This window comes from Liolophura sinensis, chromosome 6 (genome assembly GCF_032854445.1).
Source record: "Liolophura sinensis isolate JHLJ2023 chromosome 6, CUHK_Ljap_v2, whole genome shotgun sequence".
Lineage (NCBI taxonomy): Eukaryota > Metazoa > Mollusca > Polyplacophora > Chitonida > Chitonidae > Liolophura > Liolophura sinensis.
This window is the reverse complement of record NC_088300.1, coordinates 39,941,005-39,965,648: the sequence shown is the minus strand read 5'-3', so window position 1 is coordinate 39,965,648 and position 24,644 is coordinate 39,941,005. Positions and strand designations below refer to the sequence as shown.

Below are 24,644 nucleotides of genomic sequence, written 5' to 3'. Positions count from 1 at the left end.
GGACATAAATTTTGGGCGGAGGAAATCTGACGGTCAGAGTTACCATTGGTGCAATCAGCTTACATTACATCCAATAAAACATTCAAATGTGGAGAAGTATTCAAATTAGGACAAGCGTGCCACTCATCTCACAGGTAGGTTTTCTGTGAACTATATTAACAGTGAGGATTCTGTTAGTACATATACTGTGTACATATACTGTGTCTTCATGTGGCAGTGCGTGTCCATGCTGCCAAAGTGCTGCCACCACTGCAGTATCCTGCTGATGTCACCAGGCCAACCAGTCCTGTTTCTTTGCTCTAACCTCTCAGTGCAAGGCAGCAACAAATACCATTTTTAAACTGAACATAAAGTCTGCCACTATATGCACATAGAAAAAATGATATAGGACACAGTTATCACAGAAAAATAAGAAAAATACAAAAATCTATAAAGTTTTGAAAGCTGAGAATAAGAAGTTCAGCTTTGGGGATATGGCACTGATGGACAATTCCCTATGAGAAGCCATTATAAACTTGGCCAATCACTTGTGCTGAAAGCATCACATGATAATTGGCTGTCAAATCAAAAAACCTACTAGCTCTCGAGTGTCAGTGTGGTTTCTTATAGTAAATAGACACATATTGTTAGCATATGGTTAGCATAAGTGTTAGACTGATACATTTTGAACTACAGATTTATGAGCAGGGAACTGAGAACGGCCGTCCGTGTCATGTTGGACAGGATACTGCAGTAACTTGTCAGGGTGAGCTGGCAAGATAACCGCCTCGGGAGAGTGACTGCTTGAAGAAAAATATTGTGACTTTGCATTATTTTTCTTTAGCAAAGTCACATTTATTAGCACAATATCTTCCCAAAATCTGAATGAAAGGGTCTGTTATCAATGAGAACTATGTTCAGTAAATTCCCTTAAGTTGGTACAGCCAACGAGGCCAAATGGTTACACCCATGCAGGACGAGGACGAGCAGGACCGCTAAAACACAACGTTTGTGTTCACGAAAATCGTCCTGACCAAGTGTCAAACTAAAAAAAACATCGGCCCCTTGAACACGGAACAGAGCTCATACTCTCTGGTTGGGTATCAGGCCTTTTTGTTTGTATTTTTTCATTGTCACATTGTTTAATACCGATGGTACAGGAGAGCTGCTAGGTTTTGTGGTGTCACTCTAGATTGCCACAACATGGCAAAATGGCGTCACCAAATAAGTGGTAAAGTACTGACGATTGTTTGCTTTTTATTTTGTTGATGTAGAATTTTCTAAATATTTTTAGAACATTTCTGGAATACTACTTTATTAATTAATTCAGCTTTAATGGCTGACTTAATATCTTCACTAATATCTTTAGTATCGTCACTTAAAATCTTTGGTATGATCCCACCCAGGTTTGATCTAGGGTCTCCCGACCTCGAGGCGGCTAGACGCCCTACCCATTTGGCCACCAAAGTGATCAAAGTGCCAGCATTATGGTGGGTGGAAACCGGGCACAGCCCGGGGGAAACCCACGACCATCCACAGGTTGCTGGCAGACCTTCCCACATACGGCCGGAGAGGAAGCCAGCATGAGCTGTACTTGAACTCACAGCGACCGCATTGATGAGAGACTCCTGGGTCATTACGCTGCGCTAGCGCGCTAACCAACTGAGCCACGGAGGCCCCTCCTAGACTTTTAAACATGACGTTGAAATATACACATGCTGCCTCCATTATTGTTTTTCGCTTACATGTACACCGACATCAAGGGTTATCACAGTAAATCAAGTTATGGAAGACTGTCTCCAAAGTTGGTTTCAACTGAAACTAATCTGCATTATCATCGCAGACAACAGGGGCCACTTTCACAAAACTTCGTAACCATATTACTCATAACATTTTCTGTAAAAAACCTTGTCTGGGTTATAGTGCCATAAGGCCACGTCATTTACAAGAAAAGTTATGAAAAATTGATTTATAAAGTTTTGTGAAAGTGGCCCTAGACTTCAAGAGCAATCAACCATAGCGGTGTTCTGCTTATGTTAGCTTCCTGACAATGTTAGTTTACTGTGACGGATCCAAGCACTGTCAAACATTAATTATTAAGTCATGTCAAGAATAACGGTCAAATCCTAGTATACCAATGGATGGAGTATAATATATTCTGCGGACTTTCAGCAGCTGCAATAAGTACTGGAACATCACAGAGAGCTATGTGTAAAGCTCTGCCATCTGTGATGATCTGACTCAGTAGCCAGCTCTCACCTGTGGTATTACAAACACCTCACCTGTAATCCACTAACACACCTATTATTAACAAGACACCAGGCAGGGATACTGTTCATAAATGTCTGACAGATGCTGCCATCATTTTTTTCCTCTAATTAATAGTCTACATACACAGGTGTAAATGCATTTCAGCAATAGTTCATGCTTTCATGTTTGTCATTCTTTAACATCTCATTGCATGTCTACAAAAGGGGTGATTAATAATGGAAAGTTTTCATCCCTGCATAAACTGCAGCATGATTTGCGGACATTTACAGCTGTGACTGAGTGACTGTTTTCAATAGGGACAATAATCCTGTGAGGCGATCAAAACACACTCAGAGAGAGACTCCCAGGGTTAGAGGTTAATGACTGCCAGACGTAGGACGGAAATTAGATTGCCCACTGACCATGATGGGGTACTTGGCCTGTTCTCTGAGCACACTTAGTGGTACACCATAGTTCACACACAGGCATTATAGATTACCCACTGACCATGATGGGGTACTTGGCCTGTTCTCTGAGCACACTTAGTGGTACACCATAGTTCAAACACGGGCATTATAGGAAATTTAGGGTTCAGTGTATTGCTGATACATATATATCTCAAGGTTTAAATCCTAAAGAGACTAATTAGTGACATGAAGTGATTCAAAAAAAGCCTTCTGAAGATTTGCAACAAAGGCGGCAATACATACATAGTCCCACCTAGTCCCACTGAGGCCCAGCTAGTCCAACCTAGGCCCGCCTAAGCCCACCTAGTCCAACCAATGCCCACCTAGGCCCACCTAGTCCAAACGAGGCCCACCTAATTCCACACAAATTATGATATCACATTTTTCAAGAGTTCAGTGAGTATAAAATGAAAGAGTACTAGTCATGCTGACAATTTTGTGGGCATCCATGGCTATATTCTTACCTACACTGCTGACCACTGTACCTGAAGACAGTGGTCCAAACAGCACCACAGTGGCTCTATATATACATGCACATGTATGTGCTCACTACTTGGCTGTCAGGAGGAAAGACAGAGAGATTCTGGTCTCCATTCTGGACCCTCCCCCTGCTGGAGACCCAGATAGACAAGCAATAAATCTCATCCACTCTCCCACCCAGGGTGAGGCATTGTCCACTGGTATAAACATCATGATCTTAGTGACTTCCCTCGCCCTTCCCCATCCCTTCCCCAACCCAACAAGCTCGGCTAATACAGCACAAATTCATCACATGGTTCAACATGTGCTATTTATCTGCTTCAACAACAGCACAAATTCGACAATTCAGGCTTAGCTGTACTGCCACGTATCCATCAAGATTCTAAGACACAACACAACATACATATACACCTGCACCTTCAACACTACATGATGAAATGTTCTTCCGTACATATGCAGCCATTGTATTTTCTGGAGCTTCAATGTGTTCAATTAAATTGCAACATATTCAGTCATGGGTCAGTTATTGAAGACTGCAAGACAGTCCTTGTAAGGGGAACATACAAACATCTTCATGATGTAAATTATTAGTACAGCAAGCCACTGAATGGGAGGCTGTTTATTGCGCTGGTACCACAAGAGACTAGGCCATAGACATCAGCCATGCTTCCTTCATCTGCACATTGTTCTTGTTTACACATACAGGTTAAGAGACACTGCTCCACAGTTTGGCTGCAACTTCACCGCAAATCAACAGAGCTATTGCACAGATTACCTTCCATTACCCAAATGTAATATTTAAACATATTTATAACGTTAGAAAGGAAGCAAAGCAAAAGCAAATATGCTGTTATACCGAGTAAACATACCTGCATGTTGTGTTTATACAGTAATACAAAGCACTAAGCATGCAAATTTAAAACTCAAAATTTGAAATAAAGTATTTTATTTTGCTGTTTGGTGAAGAAGCATTTAGGAAATACTGCAGAAAAGTCTTATAATTAAAAGATCAAGAATATTCCAAATTTAAAATGTCATGGACATGTGGAGAAAAATAAGAAATATATAATTCAACATTAAAAAGGGGAAGGATATGCAGTACAGGAAACCTACTAGATGTCCTCAACCACCAACCCTGGTGACCTTTAACCCTACTAGGCCATAAAAACCAACAGCTCTATCTTAATAGGCGCTATGTTAAATTTAACACTGGAGTAACTTAAATATATGTACTTTGACAAACATCAGAGCCCTAATATATCTCAAAACAACAAAGGTCTAGGAAGTTCCAGTGTGTTTGGTAAAGGTTTAGCAAAAGCACTTAACAAAAAGACTTGGCCAAGTTTCTTCTTGTTTTTAGTTAAATGTATGACATCTTTTTATCCTTTTAGAAACAGCCCTGAAGTCAGCACTGAAGTCATTAGCCACCAGTCTTTGCCATGTTAGTGACAAACTAACAAAGAACAAAAAGAGAAAGTATTTTTAGTATAACCTGCAACAAACATAAGATCACATCAGCAGCTTCACGACACACATGTAGATATTCAATGTTTTATTCTGCTACCAAGGCCACCGAGTCTCAAACAAGACATTTTCTATTAATCACATTATTGATGTGTACTTATGACACTCAATAAGTAAATATAATTTTTTTTCTTTAAAAAATGGATATTTACATTTTTAGCAATTAATCTTATAAAATCATGGCACACCCAGAAAAGAATAACATTTTCTTTATGAATAATGTAAATAAGACTTAATGATACAAAACCAAAAAAAACAGAGAAGTCATCTACATATCTACATATCAATATTTCAACAAATATGCAACCTCTTTTCTCCCTTTTTAGCAATTTATGCATGTATTTGATCTATGCCAATTATTGGTTGTTGTGTACATGTCTAATGGTGGGCGAGACACACAGATATTTATTTGATAGGTGTTTTACATCATATTCAAGAATATTTCACTTATACAACAGCGGCCAGCACTAAGGTGGGAGGAAACCTGGTAGAGCGCAGGGGAAAACTACGACCATCCACAGGTTGCTGGCAGACCTTCCAATACATGGCCAGAGAGGAAGCCAGCATGAGCTCACAGTGACAGCACTGGTGAGAGCCTCCTGGGTCACTGTGCTGCCATGGCATGCTAATCCCCTCGGCCACAGAGGCCACATCACAGAAATAAATGAAGGCAAGCAGAGATCAGCAGAAAAGTGTATTGAAAACAACATGGATTTTCATTGCCAGTAAAGTTGGTGAGTGTAGGATTTGCCACAATAGACTTCTTCTATACTGTCAGTGCATATATACATACTATACAGATAGCAGCTATATTTACTGGGCTCGGTTCTTAAACACTATTGTAGGACTTAATGGCAGATTCAACTTTAGGCCAAGTCTTCAACTTTGTACCTACTCCAAAAATAATTTTGTAACAGTATACAAATTATGAACTAAATGTGCTACTGTTACACTTGTACTTTGACAATTGTATAGGGATTGGCTCAGATTTTAGATAGGTAATAGGAGTTAATACTAATATTAGCTACTACATTTTCAAACAATTGGGCCCTGATTAAAAGGCTGCCTACTTGGGAGTTATCTATTGCTAAACACATGCACATAAATATGGGGCATGGAGAATGTCTAAATCACTAACATTATAACTGCTTTTCTAACTGATAAAAAATACAAGGTGTTATACACATCAAAAGGCCTGAATTCACCAAGCATAACCTATATCCTCCTAAGATTGCTTGAAAAAGTGGCACCAAAAAACAAGGCTCCTAATTTTTTTTTTTTTGCCAAATGCTGTTCTCTGCCAACTGTTTCACACATTTGGCAATGGCTGCATATAACGCCTGTTCCAAGTAAAAAGTTGTATGGTAAATGATACATCTGCACTTAGCAGCATATCTGCAGGTATTTACTATAACTAGTTTCCCATGAGCAAGCCTACAAAATATGTAGTAAAAGTAAATTGCTAAACCAGAAAAATATAGCGTTGTCTGAAAGGATTAAGGCAAGTCACTAATCCTTCCCATAGCACAATCTGAGGATGTGTCACATAACCATGTGGCCGACCACTAGCTGGAGTATACATATGTACATCTTTTCACTTTTTCAAATTAATATTTCTCAAATGTGAACGCATATGTATTTGTCCAGCTCTTGATAGTTTAAAAATGTAACATAAAAGACTGATTTGCACTCCATCATGAAAATTTCTAGAGTCATTAATTGACTGAATGTAGGCATTTGACCTATGTAATGATTGGTATGTAGCACTAAGTAAATATACTGTTAGACCATGCAGCTGTGTCAAGCTTTAATAAGTGACTAATAAATCTATGTTATCTTTGCTCCTCCAATCAAAACTCTCATAGTTCTCAACATAGGTCCAGCCAAAAATTCCATCCCATAATAAACACCTCATAATTTATGGCAGGAGTCCTTCTTAGAATAGATTTCTCATTAACCTACAGAGAATACTGTGCTGGTTTCAATGTCCTAAAACAACAAAGCCAGCCTTCCAGCTTTAGCTGAGTATATTAATTTCTCCCAAACTCTCAGTCTCAAACAAATATCTTGGGTTGCCTGTCGAACTTATTAGCATCATTATAGAACAACTGAGTACAGGTCATTATAGATATGTAGGTCGGTAGGGAGAGGTATTAGTGTAACAAAAAGAATATGACAATGACTGTGCCAATTTAGAAATTTTCTAAAGACAAGTGCCAAAATAAATAAAGATTTTATTTGATCAACCAACTGCATAAGCCTTGTGTTGATCATCTGCACTGAATTTGAACCTTCTTGCGTATTATGATTTTGAAGGTTTCTTGATTTTGTTAGAGTTACTAGTTTGTTTGGTGCACTGCTGTGTAATATAATTATGAAACACTGCACTGAGTAGGTTCTGAATATGCATGTATATATTACATGTATGTACATGCTACGCATGTATATATTACATGTATGTGCATGTTATGTATGTATACATTACATGTATGTACATGTTACATATGTATATATTACATGTATGTGCATGTTATGTATGTATATATTACATGCATGTACTTGTTATATATGTATATATTACATGTATGTACATGTTATGTATGTATATATTACATGCATGTACATGTTATATATGTATCTATTACATGTATGTGCATGTTACGTATGTATATATTACATGTATGTCCATGTTACGTATGTATATATTACATGTGTGTACATGTTATGTATATATAGTATATGTATATACTTGGACATATTTAACACCAATATGCCACATACATGAAGGCCAAGAACACACAAAAAAATAACCCCAAGTATATATCAAAGGACAGGCCATTTATCACTGTCCACAAAAATATCTATTTATTTGATTGCTGTTCAATGCCTCACGACTTTTTCATCGATAACAGAAATTAGGTTTACTGTGGCCCTTTTTTTACCACATGCATGTTGTAGTGATGTCAGGTTTGTGCCAGTTATGCCCCTCACACATACCGCTTACCACCAATCTGCATTCAGAATACATACATATACATATATATGGACGCACGCCCAGAATAACCTTGAAACAAACATTTTCAAGCTAGAAAATACACATGAAATACACATACATCATTGATACCCACTGGGTCCCAAAAGAAGTATCTCCTAACTGACCAATGTAAAATCTGAAGTACTTTAAAGCTTTTCACTCGTGCAAATGCCAAACTTCCAGTTATTTTCCAGTGAAGTGTTTTATGATGGTCTTTCCTCTGATACAGACTTCCTTTTAGTCTTTTTGTTGTCTTTTCCTGGGAAGGTCAAGTCAAGGATATTTAATATCATACCTGAGGCATAATTCAGATATCAATTATTGCCTGCTATAAAATGGACACTTCTACAAGTTCTGAAGTATAACTACATGGTTTAGAAATTAGAGGATATCAATGGTATTCAACAAGAGAAAGATATTCCAAGGCACCTACATACGTAATTTAAATAATTTTCATCACCAAGACCAGATCGATCCTAGCCCAGACAAAGTTTGGTCTGGATATCATTTGATTTGGTTTGCTTTGGTGACGGTATCATTGGTTGACAGCTGGTATACGAATGTCTGTTTCGACCTATAGATTCAGATTCCTTCTTTAAACCCTCTAAGCTGTTTTTAGCCAATATACATGTAACTGTAGGAGTAATATTTGCTTTTTTTTTCTTCACATGGTTAGACCATCTAAAAAACAACATTCTCATATCTTTTCTTTTCCAAAAGACTCGGAAAGAAATGTAATATTCTTCTTTCAGCACTACAAATATCTAATTAGGAGAATTAGGGTAGTCCTCTTTTGAACATGTAAGATCAAGCTACATAAGAAATCCAAATCCTTACACTTGCATATTCTGTAACTCTTCAACTTTTTTGCATGTTTGCAAGGTGTTTATTGAAGCATATTCTGAACGCATTATTTTGTATTGACTGATGAAATTATACTTTCTACAAAACCCCGACAATGGCCTATCCAACCCATGTAGTTTTGTCTCCAAAATCAAATAAATAATGTACATAACTTGTTGTTGTTTAGGAATTTAGGTAGGCTGCCACTGAAGAGCAAGCCACAGGTGTTATGTCCTACATGTGTGTGTATACACACCCATAGGGTGTTGCTCAATTAACAGACTATGTGCATGCAGTCAAGTTATAATTACAGGTACCACATTACCCTCTGTGTGACCATGGTCTTTCATGTTATATACACATCGTTTTAATGTTTTCTTTGACTCTAAAGGCAACAATACACTGAAACATGTATATATATATATAGGAAACGGACAAACAGCTAATTAATACATTATTTTGTCCTCGTTTTAATTAACTCAGATCAGCAGACCTGAGATTACAAGAAGAATCTGAAAAGATCTGGATCACATAAGCCAGGCAAAAAGAAACTTAAAACTTAATTGAGGAAAATAAACTTTAACAATAAAAATTTATCTGTACACAACGACGTGACTCCTGAATCCATCCAAACAATGGAACCAATTGCAATCCATCTAAACAATGGAACCAATTGCAACAATGGAACCAATTGCAATCCATCTAAACAATGGAACCAATTGCAATCCATCTAAACAATGGAACCAACTGCCTATATGGAATACTGGGCAACTAATCATGACTGTACATTAAACCAATAGAATGGACAACTACAAACAAAGTTAATAATAAGAAGGCATCACCATAAAAATGTAAAAGGTTTTGCAAGCTTTTAACCCACTTTCCTATTATTACTATTGAGCCCATGTATAACTATTCTGAGTCTTAAGCAGCAGTTTCGATCAGCTAAACTAATACATAAATTTGTCTACAATTTCAAGTGCGACAAATATCAGCAAGCAGAGAACAAAATATGCTGTAAATATATAAAACAGGAAACTTCTTACCTGTGCCCGTACTGCTGCTAACTGCATGTTGGCCAGTCTTATTTCATTTCGTTTTCGACACAAGTCCTCCTGGGTTTCATACACCTTTTCATATAAATGATTAGCTAAGTTCCTGTCATCCACACGGCCGTGCAGCAAAAAACAAAACGGAGAGAAAAAAAAGAAACATGCATTAGTACATGGGTATTAGTGGAGAGAAAACTAACAATAAACACTCTTACCTCTTTCTTAGCTCCGGGAAAAGACTTGGAACGAACTAACGACGTGTCTGTTGTGGATTTCTTTATTTTTTTCTGCATCCTACGAGGCGATGCACTGGGTCGGGGTGAGGACATCATTCTAGGGGAGGAAGCCACCCTTGGGGGAGGGGGTCCTAAGGAGGAGGTTGTCACTGACATGGTCAATATTTGGGGAAAGAAGAAGCTGGAGGCTTACTACTGCTCCAATAAGCAAAGCTCAGCTGCCAACAAGTGGCTACACACTTAAGGGGTTCCAACTCCACAGGTATACTTCCAACACAGCTCACGCTGTTTAAGAACTCCAAAACATCAACAACCTTTGACACAAACTTTTTCCGATGCCTCTGCTGGCAGTGGAGGGTTATGACTATGTCTGTAGTCCCCGGAGAGTGGTTGGTAAGGCCAGACAGTTAAAGGTAGCACGTCGCTGACAAGGATGATGCCCTTTCTTTGATGGCTAAGCTTGCTGCCCTACCACCTCAACCTTAAACATAATTTTCCTGCTAACTTTCTGCCTTGACTCTAAATATGATGCTGTACTAAATCAGACGAGTCCCTGATTTGTAGTTAGGCTTCTTGCCAAGGCACGGTGTTGTGTGAGCTATGCTACGGCTATAAGCACCGTGGACTGTCAGACGTTCTCTGTCTACGCTGATTACAGTGAGGAAAATGCACTGGAGCCGAGAGCAGCTGCAAATAGCGACGTGACACACAAGAAACCACTTTGATATGCAATGACTAATTTTACATGACCTCTACAAATAGTACTAAGCCCTAAACTAAGACTAAAGATACACAGGGTTAAGCATCCCTCCAAGCCCCAAAAGAAAAACAAAACAAGAGACCAAAACTAATTCCTGTGAGACGACAGAGGTTTTTGTTTTACACCTGGGTGAGCTTTTCTATGCTCAGTACATGTATGTGATGTTAACAAAAGCTACATCATTGAATGCAAGGTACAATGGCCCTAATTCGACAGGAATTGTTACTGCTCTCAAGCTTAGCCTCAGAATGGGACATCTTTACAACACACATCAGTTACTCAAATTGCCCACACTACCTTGTACAGAATTACACTAAACAAATAACGCATTGTATTATAACACCCCTAAAACACTTTATAATGGACATACAGTAAATCTTCAAACTTTTTTGACCTCTATAGCACTTTTTTCTGTGGAATTTATGCATACAATGACTATGAAAATGACACCAAAAGAGATGCCAGCTTCACAAAACGTGCTGATCATTTCTCTTGCACCTCATTGTTCTTTCAGAATGTTTCAATACACTCTTTGCAGTGGTGGTTGAAAAAGTTGAAGAATTAGGGTAGATCAAGTGCTAACCCATAAAAAGATTGTGCCAAACTTCAACTTCAAACTACGCCAAAATGTAAGGATTAGTGTCTTTTATTCCAAATTCCCTGTTGTATCCTTTATTCTAAATCTTACTTTGGTTTTTCTGTTAAGACAAAGATTCTACAGTGTACTTATACATGATGTAAAAATTGCCTTAGTAAGGCGAAAACTGCCCTAGTAAGATGAAAGCTGTACTAGTATTAAGATGAAAATTCCCTGGTAGGAGTTCTTGGAATAAATGCAATATGTTTTATTAATTTAATACATATTATATGTGTCTTAATTAAGACTAGCCTAATGCTAACATTACTATTTAACCTATAAGCCCCGTTCATAGTAAAATCAAATTGTCATATATACTGAATAGCAGAATTCAATGAAATCAAACTGTAAAAAAAAACAAAACAAAAAGACATGTAACTGTTGTTCGAAAGCTACAAATTCCACGGAATGATAAAGTGCTTTTTCATTGGCATAATAAATAAAATAAATAAAGTACGTCCCAAGTAATATTTGGGCTGATTAAATATGACAGACATTGAGATTATCAATATTAATGTCTTGGAGTTGTTTGTTTATTATGCTAAGCTGTTCAGTGGGTCAGCTATAGGAAAACTCTGTTTTTAGAAACTATTTATTTATTTATTTGATTGGTGTTTTACGTCGTACTCAAGAATATTTCACTTATACACTGGTGGCCAGCATTATGAGAGGAACCGGGCATAGCCCGGGGGAAACTCACGACCGCATTGGTGAGTGGCTTCTGGGTCATTACACTGCACTAGCGCGCTAAACGACTGAGCCACGGAGGCCCCTTTTCCAGAAACTAAACATCTATATGATGGTAGCCTGTATACATGAAAGGATTAAGAAGAAACATGCATGAAGCAGTAGCGACACTCTGACCTAGTGATCCTTATTATGTGTGGAAAAACTTAATTACACACATACATGTATAAATAAACATGTTATGGTCATTATCCGTCTGAATTATACTCTCATCTGGCAAAGATCCAGTGTTGATTACACCCTTCACTGAGTGTTATGAAGTACATGTATACCACATGTTGATGATATATCTAATAAAACCCAGATCTGAATATCATAGGCACCAATACCTGTAAGCACTTTACATTTAACACCAGGGTCAAAAGTTGAGATGATTCTACCGCATGGCCTGTAAATACACATTTTAGCGCAATCTCATAATTTTATCAATTATACCACATTTTCCACTTAAGGCTGCTATTATTGCCGAAGTAAAATAATTTGGCTGCCTTTAAAACTTGTGGTACAGATGAACAGCTTGCTGAAAACCTTCAATTAATTCAATACTGGACATGTATTTAGTTAAAACAGAGGCATTTAATATTTACTGAACACTGAAGTCACATGATAAAGTACTTAAATTAACAATAAAAACACGATATTTTATTCTTTAGCATTCCTCTCACGTATCACATGTACTACAACAGCTGGCTCTCGGGTGGGCTGGGAATTCATGGCTACCTGAGTGTACATTCATTCTGTGTTGTACATTATCATGTTTAAATGTTATAGTAAATACCTTTGTTCAGATGTGTAATGTGCATGCATTCTGCACACATGTACTTTGACCATATTTTCCTATGCACACTCTTCTTCTCCTTATGTTTATTTATTTATTTATTTCATTGATGTTTTACGCCGTACTCAAGAATATTTCATTTATACAACGGCAGCCAGCATTATGTTGTGAGAAAACCGAGCAGAATCCGAGGGAAACCAACGACTAGCCGGAGGTTGCTGGCAGACCTTCTCATGTGTAGCCAGAGAGGAAGCCAGGATGAGCTGGACTGGCACTCACAGCAACGGCATTGGTGAGAGGCTCCTGGGTTATTACACTACGCTAGCGCGCTAACCCACTGAGCCATGGAGGCCCCCTCTTCTCCTTATGTATTTAAAATATAAACAGCAAACTAATGTCAAGTAATATGCTAGGTTCTCTATGGCTCCGAGAACGGGTTCTCCATGTTCTCAGCATTCTCACATTTATGGTTACTGCTCCGAGAACGGGTTCTCCATGTTCTCAGCATTCTCACATTTATGGTTACTGCTCTGAATCATTACATCCACAAAACTGGAACTCGATGCTAACCATTGTATTAGCTGTTCTAACAGAAACAGGCTCAATGTGATTGTAAAGTAATTTTGAATTCATATCACCTCGTTATGCCAGAATAGTAAAGACCATCACATCACAACTGACAAAAATATAACTGACACTCAGACATCACCAGAACTGCAAACTGCCATTTTCAAATCATGTGTTTCCTGTGCTAGGGTGGACCTGGGTGCTCTCCCAAAAATTAAGATCATATTATTTTTCAAAACACTCCCAAACAATCATCGATATGTTTTTAATGGTGTAACCGTTTTGGTTTCTATCCAAGAGTTCATCTTTTTTAGAAGACGAAGCTGCAATTTATTCAAAAACGGTGGTCAGCAACTTTAATTGGATTGATCATAATGTGCAAGGTACATTTATGTTAACTGTGGCATCATGGTCTTTATTATTCACATCCACTGGGTGACTGGAAGTCAAAATTGTACTGTATGATTAAAAGGATGTGTGTTTTTTTTAGCACAAAGCTTTGACATGCTAAGTTACATCATGCACACCCAAAAAGAAAGAGTTTCAGGTGAGTGAAAGAAAGAGTTTTGATATGATGTGAGCTTTCCTATTGTAACAGAACAACAACTTGTGCAAAAAAAAAAAAAGGTTTTCAAAACAGCACCCGTTACAGCAGGAACATCTCAGAACAGCTAGGTGTCTGCATGTAAAATTAAAAAAAGGGTGACTGTACACATAACAGGATCTTCAGTTCATGGAAGAGTGATTCCAGGACTCACAAATCACATTATATAGATCATAGCGTCTAATTTAAACAGAATGGCAATGCTCCAGCACCAGGGGTCAAGACAACCCAATTAGGCAGTTTCTTGTATCCAGGTCATCTAACACCATGCCTTTAATAAGACTGTATGTACATATAGTATTCATTATTACTAGTGAACAATAGGTCGTCTAACACCATGCCTTTAATAAGACTGTATGTACATATAGTATTCATTATTACTAGTGACCAATCTGCGACTTGTGACTTACAAGCACAGAGTCAACTGCTGAGCCTGAACAAACATGATCCACATGGACAATCTTCAATTCTGTGAAGCACTGACAATCTATCTATGACAATGACCTACAGACTTATTTATTTGTTTGATTGGTGTTTTACGCCATATTCAAGAACATTTCACATATACAACAGCAGCCAACAATGGAGGAAACTGGACAGAACAAAATGCTAGTTATGATTTTATAGGAAAAGAATCATGCCTGAGTTGAGTTATATTATATGAGTGATATAAACATGTACAAACAGTGCCTACGTGTACATGTATGTAGATTGAAAATATAAAACAGAGCATTTGGTCAAGCTAAAATTATACATCACACTTTTGTACCTTTTCCACAATGCCAATAAACAGCTCTCACAATCTTCTGTGAAGAGGAAAGGTGTTTTCCCAGTGGAGCTGCCAATTCTGGAACACTTACATTTACGTACTGGGAAAACAAGGAGTATCAAGTGACTAAAAGGTTACCTCTCAAATATGGCTAATAACATACTGAATCACCTTTATGTCATGTTTGTCTACACATTTGATCAGTTTCTCGGGCACCCCACCTTCAACACTCTAGCAATGAAGTCATCATAAGCAGGTGAACAAAGAAAATGATTCAAGTTGAGATGTCGGCACCATAATGTTTTCTCAAGACACATAACGTTAAAAGCTACCACAACATAATGTTTACTCAAGACATATAACTATACAAGCTACCAAAACATAATGTTTTCTCAAGACATATAATTATACAAGCTACCAAAACATAATGTTTTCTCAAGACATATAATGATACAAGCTACCACAACATAATGTTTACTCAAGACATATAACGATACAAGCTACCAAAACAAAATGTTTTCTCAAGACATATAACCATACAAGCTACCGCAACATAATGTTTTCTCAAGACATATAACTTAAAGTGGTACTTCAGTCCCAAAAGAGTCGAGGCGCAATTAACATGACATGAAGGATATCCTACAGAATGCAGCTAGCACCACATTTCAAAAAAAATATACAATATAAAAAAAAATGATATAACTGTATAAGTGAAAAGTCTTCAAAAACAAAATCTTTGGCAGTTTCTGTAAAATTTTCCTGATGTGACGTGAAAACATTCCTTATGTGACGATGAATCAGGCAGATATGACAAGTAAGGCAGTTATGCTGGAATGCTGTCATGTGCTTTTGAGAGTATAACGTTATATTTGACTACACGTGATGGTGACTTCAAGCATTCTTGCAGACTTCTTTCTAATGGCAAAATGTAAGTGTGTTGTACATCTGATAATTGAGGGGTAAACTGTACAAGAAATTGGATGGACAGATACCCCCCCCCCCCCCCCCACCCCCGCACAATACTCTTAGGCCAATATTGGTTGAGGGGTGAAAAACAGCCCTAGTTTGTATATAAAAAGACATCCATAAGTGGAAATTTAAGCCCAACAGGCTTAAAATTGAACAAAACAATTGTTTTCAATTAAAGCAACAACATCGACTTTCGTGAATCTAGAAACATAAAAAATCATACATGTGACCATCAAGCCAAAATAATTAATAACAGGGAAACAATGAAATATAATATGATCCAAACAAACCGTGCCTAGATTTATGACTTGATGCTTGTGGGTTTATTAAATATTTAGGTGATGACCTGCTGGGTGGAGAGTGTGCCACACCCATGAATGTGTGTATACTGTACTAAACGAAGGCCCAGTGCATGTGTATACGACACTAAGGCTTACATCTACATGGGTACACCATACTTAGTCTGATTTTGGTTGAGGTGTAAAAAGGCAAACAGTAAGAACTCACCAAAATCAAAATACCCCGATGTAATGATTCCAAGTTGCCACATCCACACTTCTCTTCCCAGCTGAGACTTAATTTGATAGCATGTCCCTGGGACAAAATTGTGCACTAAAGTCTAAACGACTAGGGGCACGTCAACCATCTTCAGGGAAATTCATCGTACGCTACAGTTCACTTCCATAAACACAAATACGCTATAAATATATGAGAGTAGTGAGTAATTATTTACCTCAAAGCTAGTCACCCTTATCCCGTTACTCGTCCATTTGCTGTATCAATTAATGCCGTCGATTCACTGCCTGCATCATCACTGTGATGACCCTGGGGTACAATGATAGCTAGAGCCACTAATAATTATAGCCCCAGTCTAACCACAGCTCATCATTATGTAACCGTGATCTCAGTACTCACACCTGCCTTATCACCTGGTACCTTCATTACCTAGTTCTTAGGGATGCAAGCATTAAACAACTCGACATGTATGGCAATTAAGTACAGGCTTTAATTACTAATGAACTCAACATCAACACAAAATTTCATCCAGCTTTTCCATACAGTTGCTGACATATAGTGACGGACAGAGACACAGACAGACAGACAGCCTGAGACACACAGACAAATAAATGCCAGCAAAAAAAAATAACTCCCTTGGCAGATATGCTAATACATAGCATAAAATTTGAATTTTTTTATGGTGTCATGCACGTTACTGGTCAGGTTCATCACTTATTGTGATCATGCACTGTGTCAGGATCTGGAGAGTTGTGCAAACATTAACCTTATACATACCGTCACGCAACTCTGCACATTCAGCTGAACTCGTGTAATAGCTATAGTTTCAGGTGATACGATGCTGATATAACCCTGATCTAATCTCTGTTCCTTATCAAAACATTCACGGATACATGTATAATTAATTAATTTATTTATTTGATTGGTGTATTTCACCGTAACTCAAGAATATTTCACTTATACGACGGCGGCCAGCATTATGGTGGGAGGAAACCGGGCAGATCCCGGGGGTGGTGGGGGATGAGGGGGGGTGCAGGGAGAGGTGCGGGATGTGTGTGTGTGGGGGGGGGGGAACCCACAGCCATCCGCTACATGTATAATACATAACTATTGTAACTATAGTAACTATACTGTAGACTACTGTAAGCGAGTGGGTGTATTAATGGTCTTCAGGGACATCACACAGTGTCCTAAATGTCATAACTGTACAGAGATAAAGCTGATATTCAGACAAATCACCTCAATCCATCTTTGACTGTATATATATATATATATATATATATATATATATATATATATATATATATATATATATATATAGGGAAAAAATAATAAAATGCCCTCTCAACTTTCTACATTCTGTTATATTCCAACTGCAGTTTCAAATTTCACGTTATTTTCAATGAATATGAATGTCCACAGAGGTCTTTATATAGGATATGTGTTATCAGTAACTAAGGAACATGTTACGTACATGTCAAAACAGGCAGTGGTTTAGTTACATGGCATAATACATGGATAAACTGTTGCTGGGAACAAGGTCGTACATGTATAAATCTGTTAAGTAGGGAACAGCAGATTATTCAGTACCTGAAAGTGTCTATCCTGCGGATAAGCTGTGACATAATATTTGTACATACACAATAAGTAATACACACAGTGAGTAATAAAAATGAACTCTTTGACACAATTAATCAGCATAAATTATACAAGCACGTGGTACATCATCATATTATGAGATACCATATTAGGGCCAATGACTACCATTGAGATATGGGTTGTATTTATTTATGAAGAAAGTTTCTTTTACATCTAAGGTGGCTTGATTTCCATTTAATACTTTATAAAATGGAAAGACTTAAAATGAGGGAGTCAATGACAATGTGCATGAGCGAATGTGCTTACTGACTGGAAGATGACAATATTCTTTGTTGTTGATATGTTGTTGATGCAGCGTCACTCTGGAGCGGACATCTGAGGTCTGGCCAATGTATTATTTGCCACACCCCATGCAAACAAGTGCATATACAACATTTTTGAAGTGCAGCACACGTCAAATTTTACATTAAACAAAGAATCTTCTCTCTCAAATTGAAAGATTGATCCTTCTAACATATGTATGTATGCTCCACATCTATTACATTTATTGCATTTAGAAACTGATGGAGTCACAGATTTTTCTGAAAAGTGAGCGCGAGTGAACATTTTTTTGAGGCTTGAAGCCTGTCATTTCCTATTAATGACCTTTGACTGGGCAAGAATATCTTTCATCCTGTCAGGTTTTTAGAATAAGTAAGGTATTCAGAATGATTGGGAAGATGTTGTTATTGTTGGGATTATGTGTTGAATCAAATGGAATTAACTTCTCATCAGGTTTTTTCTGTGAGGGTCCCCTCAGTTCAGTCAGTGAATGACCATGAGCGGTCCTAATTGTCACTTAATCCTTCTGGACAATCCCTGTTGCATAGATATGATTGAAGTTCTATTAATATCTCATTTTGTTTCGATTTTACGTTTCCATTGTGAAGGATGTTTGGGGATGAAGGTTATTGAGGCCATCAAAGAGAAGATCAATTGGCCCGGCTTCCTTTGGCCAGAAAATAAAACAATCATCCAGGCATCTTTTCCACTGGCTTTTAAATTCTGTTGCAAAATCATGTCCAAACATGGTTTCTATTTTTTTGTAAAGAGATATTTCTACCCTGCGGATAGACTCTGATTAATCTACTGTTCTCTACTTAACAGATTTATACATGTACGACCTTGTTCCCAGCAACAATTTATCCATGTATTATGCCATGTAACTAAACCACTGCCTGTTTTGACACGTACGTAACATGTTCCTTAGTTACTGGTAACACATATCCTATATAAAGATCTCTGTGGACATTCATATTCATATTCCTTGAAAATAACGTGAAATTTGAAACTGCATTTGGAATTATATATATACAATCTGAATGTGGACATGATTGCTTAATTTAGTCTTAATCAAGGGAATAAAGAATGTTTTCTGTTACATTAAAGTAAGTTACAATGTGCAAAAATGATGTGTAAAAATTGATAATGCGTTACAAACTATGAATTTTTGCTTCAAAGAATTTTTTATAATACATACACAGTCAAATAGTGTAGCTGTCTATAGCCAAGAAGTGCAATCTGAAGATGTTATTTAACAAGCTAAATCAGAGAAATTGTATCCAATGCTAAAAATACAAAATTTGCACACTGTAATTGATCAACCCTTTCACATATTTGCAGGGTCTTTATTCAAACATATTCTGCATAGACTGATAAAACCATACCTTTTGTGAAGCCCTGAAATTGGCCATTCCAACCAATGTAGTTTTTTGTTCAAAATCTAATTACATATATGTATAAACTGCACTGAAAGTCAATCTTTCATATGCGAAAAGGTTGATGAGTTAGGGTACACAGAGCAAACTGATTTTCAGCTATAACATATTATCAACAACAATTAGAACTAATGAAATTTGCAAAAGTTGTGCATGCATCAGTGATGTTTTCAAAACTTGATCTGAGGTTCCATAGAGTGAGCGAAATATTGCAAAGAAAATCAGACAATATATGTGGATTAGTCTTAACTTAATTAAGCCTAGAGTTAAAAAAAGAAATGATCTTAAAATTAATTTCTGCACAAATATAGATGGCATTCGAATACAGGTGCATGACTATAGAACAAAAAAGTAGAGAGTGCGTCATATATGTGTCTATACAGCTAGCTGTCACAACCTACAGACATAGGATAAAACCATATATGTATACACATGATCTTTGTGATGTTGGCAGCCTTCATCTTTTATTTAAATTTTTCTTTTGACATGTATATAACATGTATATGACATGCACACATCAGACAGTTGCTATTTATTACTCTTTTGATGCAGCCACTACAGTCTATCAGATTGTCAGCAATGAAGCAGACAGCAGAAATCTTGTGTGTCAGACTGCATATACACACGGTTTCCATGTATAAAACAGTAATGCCACCACAAAGAAAGCAGTTATAAATAATTCAGACTAAGTATCAATGGTGGATTGATCTCAAAAACAATGATGTTTACTTTGTATCATTCACACAAAGGGTTTCGATTTCAGACACCTTAATCAATGCTACGGAACATATCTTAGAAACAAAAGATTTATGCCCCTTATGCATTACTTGGAATTATTTTAAAAATGCAAGTGATTTGAAGACTAACATTGGTGTTGTTTTTCTTAAAACTCCTACACACACTGACAGACTGAGCCTTACAACACTAAATATTTAAAGTCTGCTGATTAGTTAGACTTGTGTAGTTGTTTATGACAAAGCCTAACTGCTTTGCCAGAATTGCCTTGCATTCCACTATCTGTAATTGCCATGATAAAGGAAAGAGTACCTTCAAGTTACGTCAACAATACCTCGTCTAGCAAGTCTTTCACCACAGAAATATTCATTAGCTATATAGGTGTACCATGGTTGGAGTGCCTGGCTTGGCACAGTTGAGGATCAAGTACTTTGCCATATTATCCTTTGAGCTTAGCCCACAGTATGTGCATGCAAGCTTCTGGGTTACGTCATGGCTTGGCTAAATCTATCCCATGCCCCATTATTTTGCATCCTGCCATTTCCATTTGTATATTCGGGGTAATAGTTGAAGGATCAATTTCCAAAGAAACCTCTACAAAAAAAATACCCAAGAAACACATGTACATGCAAATTTGCAAATAGCTGCAACATCCGTGATAATGTCAATATCATCCTACACATTGTCCCCTAGCTACATGAATTCATTTCATTTATTTGCCATAAAACTTAAAAATAAACACACAGATATAAGTGCAAAATACAACTGGCGGGAATAAAGCTCATACAAGCTTGTTCCGTCCTAAGAAAAGCTTTGCTGTGTTAAAAAGATCAAGACGTTCAAAATTTGATTGACCAACAGACAGGGCAATGTATAAAGCCACATGATGATCACAACTAAAATCAAATATGAGCAGGCACATGATGTGCTGTATGAGGGATGTGCCAGAGAAGCGACCAACAGTTATCAATAAAGATCACAATCAAGACACATTCAGTCACTCAATTCTGAGAAGATATACATGTACACAGGTTCTAGATCATCCAATGAACAGCTTATTCGCGCATAATAAATAAGCTCCCGACAAATTCATTTCGACGATCTCATGTTCTGCCACAATTCTCCTGACAATTAAAGTCAAAATATTCACATCGACAAAATGAATTTCTTCATAGTTACATTGCTTTATTTATTATAAACAGGCTGGTTCATACAGTCCATGATCAGTCTTCCTCCTGTAGACAATAAAACTGAACACAGTAAACCAACATCGTGCAGGTGAATGTACTTATGTGAGTGTAATATACAGCAGGCACTGTGTCATTCTGATCATACCTTACCTTTACATTAAACTGAAATACAACTGACTTTAAGATGTCATTTATTCAGCTGTATTCATTCCTCAATCATCTAAATGACCCCTGAGATATTCACCCCCAAAGAGAGCTGTATACATGCATGCAGCCATCTGTTCACACGTATCATCTTCCCAGGCTTTAAATTTACTCACTTGTGAGACAAATTGACTAAATATACTGAAGGCTGGATCGCAGTGCCAATTCAGCAGCCCAGAGATATATACGTATAAAATAATTGTGAACATATGAAGTTGCATAGGACTGAAGATTTTCTTTATATGGTTCCTCTTTTCTTCAACGTTATTTTTTGACAGAGCATATTCAGACATTCACTTCAGTTATAAATCAAAAAGTGCAAGTGGTTTGTCATTGTCAAAGTTTGTAACCACAATCTCTCATGAGCAATTTGAAAAATGGCTAGTAGCTTATTTGTGACAACATGCACTGCTGTACACAACTGCATGCAGTCTGGTGCTCTGCCTGGCCCAGACCTGTGACAACATGCACTGTTGTACACAACTGCATGCGGCCTGGTGCTCTGCCTGGCCCAGACCTGTGACAACATGCACTGTTGTACACAACTGCATGCAGTCTGGTGCTCTACCTGGCCCGGACCTGTGACAACGTGCACTGTTGTACACAACTGCATGCAGTCTGGTGCTCTGCCTGGCCCGGACCTGTGACAACGTGCACTGTTGTACACAACTGCATGCAGTCTGGTGCTCTGCCGGGCCCAGACCTGTGACAACATGCACTGTTGTACACAACTGCATGCAGTCTGGTGCTCTACCTGGCCCGGACCTGTGACAACGTGCACTGTTGTACACAACTGCATGCAGTCTGGTGCTCTGCCTGGCCCGGACCTGTGACAACGTGCACTGTTGTACACAACTGCATGCAGTCTGGTGCTCTGCCGGGCCCAGACCTGTGACAACATGCACTGTTGTACACAACTGCATGCAGTCTGGTGCCCTGCCTGGCCCAGACCTGTGACAACATGCACTGTTGTACACAACTGCATGCGGTCTGGTGCTCTGCCGGGCCCAGACTTGTGACAACATGCACTGTTGTACACAACTGCATGCAGTCTGGTGCTCTGTCTGGCCAAGACCTGTGACAACATGCACTGTTGTACGCAACTGCATGCAGTCTGGTGCTCTACCTGGCCTGGACCTGTGACATACATGGTCAGCTGCTAACTTCCTCCTAGGGTCAGATAACATTGGTTCTAATGTACTGGACAGTCACATCAGTGTGCTGTGCATATTTAAGCTAACTTGGAAAAGCATAAGTTCACCTTGCCAGACTCTTTCTGACATCGAGTGAAAAACTCAGTTAACAAACACACAGACATAAACATGTTAAACTTCACTCCATTTGAAAACCTTAAACATCCCTGATTATATGGCCATAAATGAAGCTCAAATATAGTGTTGCAGATTTTCAGGTTTGAAAGTTAGATTATCAAGAATACTTTGGAACTTTAACACATATATGTATATATAATAATCTTGTTTGTGTACAGATATACAGTGAAAAAAAAAAGTGAATCCAAAATTCCTGACCTTTTAACTCAGACAAGAAAGAATCAGTGAGCTAGACTGTTGTACGACTTTGTTTCTGAAATACCTTCTGTTAAATTCAAAATGATGTAATACAAAAATCAAAAAAAAAAACAAAACAAAAAAAAAACGTGTTGATGAAAGGTGTCACTGCAGGTGGAGTAATGTCAGATTGCCAACATGATCCTTCATAGGTCATAGTCCTGGGCAGGTCATAACACGAAGAACCCACGAAACTGCGACATTTAAAACATTGAAGCCAGTCAAATTTTCCTGAAGGATTCAAACTCTGGAGACCCACTGCAAAATACTTGCACACCTGCATCCAGCGGAGATGTGTCACTTATATTGTTACATGTACCAAAGAATACATCCTGATATACTGTACGCCGGTACATGTCACACAACACTGCAGCAATCATATTGATTTGGCTCAGTTAATATAAAGGTCCATCTCATCTCAGACAAGAATCGATGGCAATGCACTGCAGCAGGTCATGCATTTCCATGTTGAGATCTAAAAAACACAGTTGCATCAGCAGTTGTGAGCATCTTCGTCAGCAATCTGCATACACATATAGTGACACCTGTATCATGCAGCATATTCATGCATATTTTACTTTTGTTCTTTTGTCAGTCGATGTATCACTTAACACAACGAGAGAACTCCTGACGTCCCCAGGAATCATGAAGAAATCCAAATTCACGTCATACTTTAATATCTCTTCAAAAATTTCTTTCATTGATCAACTAATTTGGTTAAAGACTGGATTCACAGCCACAAATGCCAGTATGGCTATAAAGAAAGAGAATTAAGTTCGCTTAAGTTCAGGATCTAAGTTGGAACTTAACATGCTTTCAAAAATATTTAACTTTACACCGGTGGTCATTTTCCTAGGTTGAGGAGTGACTGTGTGCTTTAAGGTTTAAAGTCGTACTTAACAATTTTTCAATCATGTGACGACGAAGGAGTCCTTGGAGTGCATGTAATGTACCTCCTTGTTGCAGGACAGATTCTCACCTCTCTTTTATCTAGTGCTTCTTCGCTGAGATGACTTACCGAAGGCAAGTAAGCCGCCTCACCTGAGCCATTATACTGATACAGGTCAACCAGTCATTGCACTATGCCAAGGCTTAATGCTGAACTCCAACAATGTAAGCTACAATTTCCTCTTTTCAGGTTTTAGGTGTGACCCTACTCAGGATTGACCCTGAATCTATCGCCCCCTTAAGCTGACGTTCTACAAAATGAGTCATCGGTGTCGGTCCTGGGGAGGAGGAATAGGTGGTTTGAATACAGTTCAGATCAGGGACTTCATATACTGACTTCAGCAAGTTACTAATTAGACCTATTCAGCTAGTATATATAACTACAGTTATTTAGGGGCCTCTGTGGCTCAGTTGGTTTGCGTGCTAGCGCG

The 24,644-nt window shown here is 38.0% G+C and overlaps 1 protein-coding gene across 2 annotated transcripts in view; it reads right to left on the bottom strand.

The window, feature by feature from the left end:
* LOC135466306 (uncharacterized) overlaps nt 1-24,644 on the bottom strand; it is a 161,699-nt gene that overhangs the window by 49,943 nt on the left and 87,112 nt on the right. For both annotated transcript variants that reach the window (XM_064743726.1, XM_064743725.1), the window contains exon 11: nt 9,624-9,735. In XM_064743726.1, coding sequence (XP_064599796.1) covers nt 9,624-9,735 — 112 coding nt within the window. The remainder of the gene's footprint in view (nt 1-9,623; nt 9,736-24,644) is intronic.